At 39.7% G+C, this 11,135-nt stretch overlaps 1 protein-coding gene across 1 annotated transcript in view; it reads right to left on the bottom strand.

Moving 5' to 3' along the window:
• Positions 1 to 11,135, bottom strand: part of LOC106870003 (integrator complex subunit 10) — a 27,900-nt gene that overhangs the window by 13,115 nt on the left and 3,650 nt on the right. Inside the window, exons 2-6 of the mRNA XM_052971301.1 lie at positions 9,255 to 9,555; positions 6,952 to 7,091; positions 4,980 to 5,061; positions 2,752 to 2,907; positions 137 to 305 (exon numbers count right to left, since the gene is read on the bottom strand). Of these exons, the coding sequence (XP_052827261.1) occupies positions 137 to 305; positions 2,752 to 2,907; positions 4,980 to 5,061; positions 6,952 to 7,091; positions 9,255 to 9,555 (848 nt within the window). The remainder of the gene's footprint in view (positions 1 to 136; positions 306 to 2,751; positions 2,908 to 4,979; positions 5,062 to 6,951; positions 7,092 to 9,254; positions 9,556 to 11,135) is intronic.

Below are 11,135 nucleotides of genomic sequence, written 5' to 3'. Positions count from 1 at the left end.
AGGTGAGGATCAGTGAGAGGAAGGGCATCCAGCTTGGGGAAAACCTGCCTCAATAAACTCTGTCCAACCCATGCAAGCCTGGAAAAGCAAACAATACAATGAAGATGATGATGATGATGATGATGTCTATACTAACCTGGGTTTAGAAAAAAAATCTGGATCAATATCCCATTTGAGTAAAACTGATATTTGCTGGATCAGTTTGAAGAGACTTCCCCACGGATCAGAAACCTGACTTTCTTTTTCTTGTAAACCAACAATTAATGGATATTTCTTCATAGACTGCTTGGTTGGTGACAAAATATCTAGAAAAGGAAATAAAAACTGCATAAGACAAAAAACCCTTCAAATCTCTACGAGGAGTGACAGCATTTTTATAATGTTTTACAGAAAGAATAAAATGCTATATGTTGGGCTAGCAGTTCTCAACCACGGCTCCCAGGCCCTCGAGCAGCCCACAATCATCCTTCTGGCAGCCCCTGATGGTCTTCCCACAATAAATATAACAAATTTTTCTTTAGAAAATTACTATTTTTAAATCTCACAATGAGAGATAGGCAGTCGTGGTTTAGGACTAATGTTGCTGTAATTTAGCCCCAGGAGACATCGTCTCCAACTGTCTATACTACACGATCTGTGTCCTTATATTGTCACTTTGAAAACTATATATTTCAAACGGGAATTAGACAGCACCACCTCCAGCTGAACAATTATTCTGCGCTGATGAAGGGATACAACCCGGAAATCACGATACACAGATATTGTTTTGAGCTGAGTAGGGGGTGCTAGATTTCTTTGTTTGAAAATATAAGGACACAGATTGTGTCGTATAGCTAGCTAGAGATGATGTCTCCTGGGGTTAAATTACAGCAACATTCGTCCTAAACTAGGACTGCCATGTTATGTTGGCAAACAATCTTTACTATAAATTTTTCTTTACTTACTAGTGTTTTACTTTTTTTAATGCAGCCCCCTAAAAAAATCCAGGTTTTGGATCTGGCCAGGATATTAACAAGTCTGATAACCACTGTATTGGGTTCTGACAACTTGGTGAGAAGAGTAATGGTAGCATACAAATATCTCTTCAAGTCCTAGGATACACAGAACTGGTTACTGGGTTTCCAAAGTGGCGAAGGGACCGAGATCACAATATCTTTATTCTGAATGGGACATGAGTCCATTGCAGGGTTACATATTTAAAGCTTAGTGGATAGAAGCAACATAAAATGAAGATCTTGCTCAAGAATACAATGTACAGCTGGTCTGGGAATAGAAACCATGACCTTCCTATCTCATGACTACAACACCATGACCACTAGGCCGGCATGGTCACATTATAAATATGGCTGTGTGGTAAGAAGTTTGCTTCCCAGCCATATTGTTCTGGGTTCAGTCCCACTACATGGCATCTTGGGTGTCTTCTACTATAGCTTTGGGCCAACAAAAGCTTTGTGAATGGATCTGGTGGATGGAAACTAAAAGAAGCCCAGAATGTGTGTGTGTGTGTGTGTGTGTGAGAATGCCTGTGTGACTATATTTGTCCCCTGCCATTCTTGATAACCAGGGTTGGTGTGTTTACATCCTCATAACTTAGCAGTTCAGTAGAAGAGACTGTTAGAATAAGTACCAGGCTTGCAAAGAAATAAGTGCTGGAGTCGTTTTGTTCAACTAGAATTCTTCAGGGTGTTGCCCCAGCATAATGATCGAGACAAGTAAAAGATAAAAGATATAAATTCTCCCGCATGTACTGAGTACTTTCACACCACATCTTAATCTTCATAGTCATAGAGGAAAGGTGAGCTCTGCAAGCTGCAGTGATAGCAACCCATCCAGGGGAGCAGTAACTCTGAAGAAGAATCTACATGGAGAGGGGTTGTGTTGTCTGTGAGTCGCCAAGAAGAGCAGCAGTAAGTCAATAAGCATCTGTTTGCAGGATGGAGAGCAGCAGGCTCCCAAAGGCAGCGTCCTATGCTGAACTGGATCAGAGCAGGTGGAGCTGTGGTGGCCAGATGTTGTGATGCAGTGATGTACTGAATAGATATACGAAGAACTCCAGCATCTCCCCTGACACCTGGGAGGAGGAGAAGGCCCTGTGGCAGGATGAATGGCACCGATCATTGAAGCTCATAATTCCAGCCATTTAGGAGAAACAACAGAGAAGATATGAAAGGGCACATGAGAGTCGGCACTTCTCCATTGTGTCAAGTAGTTTCACTTGCAGCAGATCAGGAGCAGGCCATGTAGCCCACATGCGAACCTGCTAGAGATGGTTACTGAACAAGAACACGCAACGTGTTGTTGACCTACGATGGGCAGAAGCAGGAGAAAGAAGAGAAGGAGAAGACAATGATGAAGTACGGAGAGGAATGAAAACTCCATGAACTACAGGGGAGGTAACTCATCAAGACGGGCAGCAATTCGGATGATTGTCAAGTGATAGAGTGAAGAGAAGCTAGTTTGGTCCTGTCAACCAAATTCCTAATAACACAATAAAATATACTCAGTCCAGTCTACTCTGTAAAATGGTTGGCGTTAGGAAGGGCATCCAGCTGAAGAAACCAAGTCAAACCAGACTATGAAACCTGGTGTGACTCCTGTCCAACCATCCAACCCACACCAGCATGGAAAACGAGCGTTAAATGATGATGAATGTAAAGAGCTGAAACAAATGCTGCTGGGCATTTTCTCTGATGCTCTACCAAGTCTGTCAATCCATTGCCATGAAATTAAAAGAGAAAAATTACTTCTCACCTGATGAGGATGGAGCCGTACTACATTCTAAAGGGCTTGGTGGTTGTGTGACGTATGAAATATAAAATTGTATTGCTTTTTGCATCCATGTGTAGAGGTCTGCTGACGTAAAAGACACCCGACATTTCTGAAGAACCAATGGCAACACATCACATACTGAAATGAAGAAAAGAAAAGGGAAAATAACTCAAACATGTTGCATCGTTATTAGTTTTTATAGAGACAAGGATGGATAAATGAATAACAAAATCAAAGAAAGAACCAGAAATAAAATATTGTTGGTATTGAAAACATCATGCATGGAAGTGTTCAAACGATGATGGCAGTGTTTTTGCTAACCATTCTTCATAACTGGCACTTTGTTGGTTACGGTGACAAGTGTTACAGTTGATCCAATCAGTGAAACCGATAAGCTGGTCAGCTCATGAAATCAATTTGCAAGTGGCTGAGCACTCCACAAACATACATACTCTTAACATAGTCCTGGGGGAGATTCAGCATGACACAGAATACAACAAGGGCTAGGTTCTTTTGAATTACAGGTACAACTCATTTTTTTCCCAACTGAGTGGACTGCAGCAACATGAAATAAAGTATCTTGCTGAAGGATACAATGTACTGCTGGGAATCAAACTTATGACTTGACTATCATGAGCCGAGTACCCTAACCATTAGCCCACAAGAAGCCCTTCTCTGCCAGCCAACCTACAAAGCCACTCCACCTCTTCTTCTCTACCCTTCATCATGGTTTATATTGGAGATACTTTATGGAACTCCAGCTTCTTTACATTATGCTGGATATAATGACTTCACAACATAAAATCCTGGCTTTGGTTTTACTAAAACTTTAGTTTCTGCTACCTTCACTTAAAGACCTTCCAATTCTAGGAGTTACTTCCATGTCTGAGATTTCTTCACTAATTCTTCAAAAGATTCAGACTAATTTATCTTTATAGTTCTATATCTAAGAGATGAGAAATTATGCAGATTATTTACATTTGATGGTCACATTTGGAATGCTTTAGATCATTGGTCTGTTCATTATTTACATTTGACTGATATATGTCCTCATCTTGTTTATTGTTAACACAATGTTTTGGCTGATACACCCTCCAGCCTTCATCAGGTGTCTTGGGGAAATTTCGAACCTGGGTTCTCATTCCTAAGGCTTTTTCGATGTTATTATTATCATTATTATTATTATTATTATTCAGGTCACTGCCTGGAATCGAACTTGGAATCTTGGGGTTAGTAGCCCGCGCTCTTAACCACTACACCATATGCCAAGTTTGATTCCAGACACTGACCTGAATGATAATAATAATAATAGTAATAATAACATCAAAAAATACCTTTGAAATGAGAACCCAGATTCGAAATTTCCCCAAGATACCTGATGAAGGCTGGAAGGAATATCAGCCGAAATGTTATGTTAAACAACAAACAAGATGAGGACAAATACCCGTCAAATGTAAATAATGTAATGTATCTTTGTTTCGAAAAGCCATATCATAACAGACCTTGTCAGAGCTGGTGCCACATAAAATGCATTCAGTACACTTTGTAAAGTGGTTGGCATTAGGAAGGGCATCCAGCCATAGAAATCATGCCGAAACAGACAGTGGAGCTTGGTGCAGTCCTCTGGCTTGCCAGTTCCCGTCGAACTGTCCAACCCATGCCAGCATGGAAGATGGATGTGAAATGATGAAAATGATAACAGTGTATGATTTGAAGGATACTTGGTTGTTATTTCTAGCAAGAGAAGTGACCAGGTAATGACTCTCTCATTGGCTCAGCTGTTTTTAAACCCTATTGTAACAAAGTCGACTTCAGCAGCATTTGAACTCAGAACCCTTTTGTAACGCGTTCTCAAGTGAAGAAAATATCAGATACAAAAGATAAGACCTTTAACAAGAAGGAGTGATTAATGGATGAAATGCCATTAAGCATCTTGCCCAGCATGCTAAAGATTCTGCTAGCTTGTCACTTTATGTAATAATAATAATAATAATAATAATAATCATCATCATCATCATCGTTTAACGTCCGCTTTCCATGCTAGCATGGGTTGGACGATTTGACTGAGGACTGGTGAAACCGGATGGCAACACCAGGCTCCAGTCTGATAATAATAATAATAATAATAATAATAACAACAACAACAACAACAACAACAATAATAACAATAACAACAACAACACTGACAATAATTAAGAAGTTTGACTTACCTAACAATTTCCTGTAACAATTAACAGGTGAGGGTACGTTTGTGATTGATTCTGACAAGATCAAAGTTTCTATTAATGTCAACTGCAGAGTAAAAGAAACCAAAAAAAAAGAAAAGAAAAAACAAGACAGAAGTTTCAATTTCTGAGGACAGAAGTTAAAATGTCACCCCAAAGGTGCAAATGACACCAATAAATACCCTTCAACTACTTCGTTCCTAAACTCCTTGATGGCCATCAAACACCTTATTATATAAGGTAGCAAGTAAAAAGCACCATTTGAGTATGATTGTTGCCAGTTCTGGCTGACTGGCTCCCATGCTGGTGGCACATAAAAATGTACCGTTCAAGTGTGGTTGAAGCCAGTGCTGCCTGACTGGCTCCCATGCTGGTGGCATGTAAAACGCACCATTCAAGCATGATTATTGCCAGTTCTGGCTGACTGGCTCCCATGCCGGTGGCACATAAAACGCACCATTTGAGCGTGGTCGTTGCCTGTGTTGGCTGACTGGTCCCATGCCAGTGGTACGTAAAAAGTACCGTTCAAGCACGGTTGAAGCCAGTGCCGGCTGACTGGCTCCCGTGCTGGTGGCATGTAAAAAGCATCATTCAAGCATGGTTGGTGCCAGTACTGCTTGACTGGCTCCTGTACTGGTGGCATGTAGAAAGCACTATTCGAGCATAGCCATACTGGGTACCTTCTTTATGCTACCTGTCCAGTGAGGTCATCAAGTAACTTGCAAGACAAAGAAAAAACAGAACAGGGAAGAGGAAAAAGCCACTCCCACCTCAACTAAATGAAGGGAATATTTGAGAGGAGGAGCAGTGGTTTGATGTCAGTTGTTGAGAGACTGAAGTAATCCTGTTGGATAATTCTAAGTCCTTGTATTTATGTGGGACTCACAATTGGCAATTTCAGTGATATACTTATAGTGATCATCATCATCATCATCATTTAACATCTGTTTCTCTTGCTGGCATGGGTTAGATGGTTTCATAGGAGCTGGCATACCAGAGGGCTGCACCAAGCCTCCACTCGTCTGATTTGGCCCTTTCCAACACCAACCACTTTACAGAGTATAATGGGTGCTCTCTACTTGGCATCAATACAGGTGACACCTAAGTCAGGTGCTTCTTATGTAGCCCTGGCACAGTTGCTTCTTATGTGACTCCAGCATGGGTGCCATGTAGCACTGGCATGGGTGCTTTCTATGTGGCAAGAATATAAATCTTATAATAGGGAATTCTTTTTAATGGATAACAGGTAAAACATAAATTCTAATTAGATTTCATCATCATCATTAGTAGAAATGGAATAAATCTAAGTAGTACAAAGCCTCACTGTCAGTGAAATAAAAAATGTAAACATATTCTTTGTATAGCCTTGATGTGTTGGAAAACAGAGGAAAAGAGATTTCAGTTGTGAGAAAAGAGGATTAGGTAAAAATACATTTCTTCTGCAGCAAAATGTCTGTTTCAATGTCTCTATATCATACTTTAATCTTTCATCATCTGGCATTAAGCCACCTCCCTCAGCTGAAGGGTGTCGTTTTGCCAGTTACTTGGTGACCTTACATGAGGCACAGTGGCACATAAAAAGAAACCAATAACAGTCTGTAAAGTAGCTGTTATTATATATATATACTCCTGCCCGGATGGGACGCCAGTCTGTCGCAGGGTTACTCCTTTATGCCAGCTGAGTGAACTGGAGCAATGTGAAATCAAGTGTTTTTCTCAAGAACACAATGCACTGCCACATCTAGGAACTGAAACTACAATCTTATAATTAGGAGTGCAACACACTAACCACTAAGCCATGTGCCTCTACCATGCAACAAGAATGGTAATGAAATTTTTGTAATCACACCACTAAAACACATTCATTATGTATTACAAATATCTTAACCCCCCACACACATAGGTGCACAGGTGCACTCTCATCAGTAAAACAAGACAACAAAATCTAGATACATACTCCTTGTTCCGTAACCAGATTTGGGAATTTCCTCATGGCCAAAAGTAGAAGTCGGCATTGCTCAAGAATATCACTGATTTTCTTTGCCATACACAGCAACATTCCACACTGGACATTTGTTGGCACGGCAGCAAATATGTCTGTGGAATAGGAAAACATTTTGAGACTTTAATGACAAAATGGTTAACATCAACGTAAACATAACCTATTTCTGCTTCAGCCTTCAACAGAGAAATTAAATTTCTTCATTATTCCAGTTACGATGTTAAATATCTATTTGTGCAAGCATGGCTGTGTGGTAAGAAGTTCGTTTCCCAATCACATGGTCCTGGGTTCAGTCTCACTGCATGGCAGCACCTTGAGCAGGTGTCTTCTACAATAGCTTCAAGTTGACCAAAGCCTTATGAGTGGATTTAATAGCCTGTCATATATGCATGTATGTTTGTCGCCCATGACACTGCTTTACAACCAGTGTTGGTGTGTTTACATCCTTGTAACTTAGATGTTCAGCAAATGAGACAAACAGAATAAGTATGAGGTTTAAAAATAAAGAAAAGCACTAGGGTCAATTCATTCGAGTAAAATTCTTCAATGCAGTGCCCCAGCATGGCCACAATTGCCACAATCTAATGACCCAAGTAAAAAGATAAAAGAACTGGCATTTTCTGCAAGCCACGCTGCTTTCATAAACTTGACATATCTCAGCAGAAAATACTTCCAGACATGACCTTCCTTAACAAAAAAATAGATTAATATATAAAACTGCTTGAAGGTTTTATATATTAAAACCTTCAAGTTTTAATATATAAAGACTGTAGAGTGAGATGTGCATGAGATTTAGCTGTTATTTCTAGCAGGATGGGCAAGTGTCTTCTACAAAAGCCTCATGACAACATTAGCCTTATGAATGAAATTGGTAACTGGAAACCAAAGAAGTCTATCCTATATGTAACATTATAAAAAAAGTCTATCCTATATGTAACATATGGTATAATTATAAACATGGAAAATTTTAGCCATTTCTCTGCAGACTAAAAAAATTAATTTTCAAACCTTATTGGGTTCTCATCAGAGGCATCTACATCATTCTGACAGTCTCCAGAGAAACAATCAGCCAAACTGTTTATATACTCAACAAATGCAGCAGTTTCTCTATGAAGGAGTCCCTAATTTGCATACTGAAAGTGTTTAAAACTCTATAAATACCAGTGGCCTGTCAACAGGGATCTTAATCCACACAGTATCAAGGTATGATATAATTTATATGCAGACTGAAAAAATGATGAATTATACCATATGTTACATATTTATTATATCATATGTTGATACTGTGTGGACAAAGATCCCTGTTGACAAGCCCCTGGTGTTTATAGAGTGTTAAACACTTTCGGTATGCAAATTAGGGACTCCTTCATAGAGAAACTGCTGCATTTGTTGAGTATATAAACAGTTTGGCTGCTTGTTTCTCTGGAGACTGTCAGAATGATGTAGACGCCTCTGATGAGAACCCAATAAGGTTCGAAAATCAATTAAGGTTGTTCATCATTTTTTTCAGTGGAGAAATGGCTAAAACTTGCCCTATCATCATAATCATCATTTAAGCTCTGTTTTCACTGCTGGCATGGGTTGGACAGTTTGACAGGAGTTGGCAAGGCTGAGAGTCAGACCAGGTTCCATTTTGGCAGAAAATGCCCACCACTTTACAGAGTGCACTGGATGCTTTTTGTATGGCACCAGTACCAGTGATTTTGACATAACACCAGCAGAGGAGCTTTTACCGTGGCATCGGTACAGATACTTTTTATGCGGCACTGGAACAGGTAGAAAATTCTTCTGACCCATGCGCACATGGAAAAGTGGATGTTAAACGACAACGACGACAATGAGTTATGGATAATCCTTTGTTCTCACTCTTGCTGCAAGACATGTAATGAGCCAGTGCTTGACACATTGGATACCTGCAAGCAACAATGTCATTCTTTCCTCAATTGTAATATAAAACAAGATGCCAGTGCCGCCTGACTCTCTCCCGTGCTAGTGGCACATAAAAAAAACCATTTGAGTGTGGTCGATGCCAGAGCCACCTGACTGGCCCCAGTGCTGGTGGCATGTAAAAAGTACCCACTACACTCTCGGAATGGTTGGCGTTAGGAAGGGCATCCAGCTGTAGAAACCTTACCAGATCAGATTGGAGCCTGGTGCAGCCTCAGTCAAACCATCCATGCCAGTATGGAAAACAATTGTTAAACGATGATGATGACGACGATGAAAACCACAAGAAAAAATAAAAACAAATGAAATACCTGTGAGTAACTGAGACTTTGAATCAACGTTGTCCGATTGCATAGCTTCTAACATTGATTGCAATTCAGCCCAAAGATTGGGCTCATGGGGGAAATTTTGAAACCTGCAAAATTTAAAAACAGATGAAGAATCAAATTGTAACAATTTCAATATATTTTGTAGTAAAGATTGTTTGCCAATATAACATGGCAGTCCATTCTCCATGCTGGCGTGGTTTGGGTGGTTTGACGGGGCTGGCATGCTGGAAGGCAGCACCAGACTCCAGTCTGACTTGGCATGGTTTTCTACGGCTGAATGCCCTTCCTAACGCTAACCACTCCGAGAGTGTAATGGGTGCTGTTACGTACCACCAGCACGGGTGCCATTTGCATGACACCAGGGTATTTTTTTACGTGCCATGAGCATGGCTGCCAATTTGCATGGCACTGGTAACTGCCACGGCTGCGATTTTGCTCAGCTTGATGGCTCTTCTTCTCAAGCATGACATAATGCCAAAGGTCTTGGTCATTACTTCAATAGAAAGACAATGAGATGCTAGAATCATTACTACTCAGAGCAAAATGGTTAGCAGCAATTTTTTTCTGGCTCTTGAAGTTCTGAGTTCAAATTCCACCAACATCAACCTTGCCTTTCATCGTTTTGGCAGTCGATAAAATAAGTTCCGATCAGGCCTTGTGTCTATAATAGACAGGATTATCGTTTTTCAGTAAATAATTATAAAGCTATCATTTATTATTTAGAATTTTTTTATTCTCAGATTCCTATATTTTAACAGCTGAATTTACATTTCACGGATATTTGTCCTCATCTTGGCGTAGTGGTTAAGAGCACGGGCTACTAACCCCAAGATTCTGAGTTCGATTCCAGCAGTAACTTGAATAATAATAATAACATTGAAAAATACCTTAGGAATGAGAACCCAGGTTTGAAATTTCCCCAAGACACCTGATGAAGGCTGGAGGGTATATCAGCCGAAATGTTGTGTTAACAACAAACAAGATGAGGACAAATGTCCATCAAATGTAAATAATTCCTCATCTCTCAAATATAGAACTGTAATATCCCATATCTGTAGAATTATATGTCTTCCAGTGTTTCCAGATGAGTTGAAAGAGAGAGAGAGAGAGAGTTGGTGGTTATTTCTAGCAAGTCGACCACATACAGAGACACATATGTTGGGTTGTCAAGTGATGGTTGTGTTGCTGTGGTTGTTGTTTAGCCCCTGGTCAACCTTGTCTAGCAGACATGACCAAAGACATTCCAGATGCAACCATGCATTCTTTCTTCTTTAAGACTGTAGAGTGAAATGTGCATGAGATTCAGCTGTTATTTCTAGCAGGATGGGCAAGTGTCTTCTACAAAAGCCTCATGACAACATTAGTCTTATGAATGAAATTGGTAAATGGAAACTAAAGAAGTCTATCTTATATGTAACATATGGAATAATTATAAACAGGGCAAATTTTAGCCATTTCTCTGCAAACTGAAAAAAATTGATTTTCGAACCTTATTGGCTTCTCATCAGAGGCGTCCACATCATTCTGACAGTCTCCAGAGAAACAAGCAGCCAAACTGTTTATATACTTAACAAATGCAGCAGTTACTCTGTGAAGGAGTCCCTAATTTGCATACCGAAAGTGTTTAACACTATAAATACCAGTGGCTTGTCAACAGGGATCTTAGTCCATACAATATCAAGCACAACATTTGACAGAGAAATCTGAATGTTGAAAGGTTAAAGCAAAACAATTTATCGTTTTTATGGTTTTTATCAGATAAAAAGAAACAGAAAGTGATGAAGATGAAGCAATGAGACTGAAAATAAAGTTTTTGACAAGAAAAAAAGCCACAAAGAGATTAAAATATAAATGAAAATGAAA

Source organism: Octopus bimaculoides, chromosome 10 (genome assembly GCF_001194135.2).
Source record: "Octopus bimaculoides isolate UCB-OBI-ISO-001 chromosome 10, ASM119413v2, whole genome shotgun sequence".
Lineage (NCBI taxonomy): Eukaryota > Metazoa > Mollusca > Cephalopoda > Octopoda > Octopodidae > Octopus > Octopus bimaculoides.
Note: the sequence above shows the minus strand (reverse complement) of the source record. Positions and strands in the feature narration are given on the sequence as shown.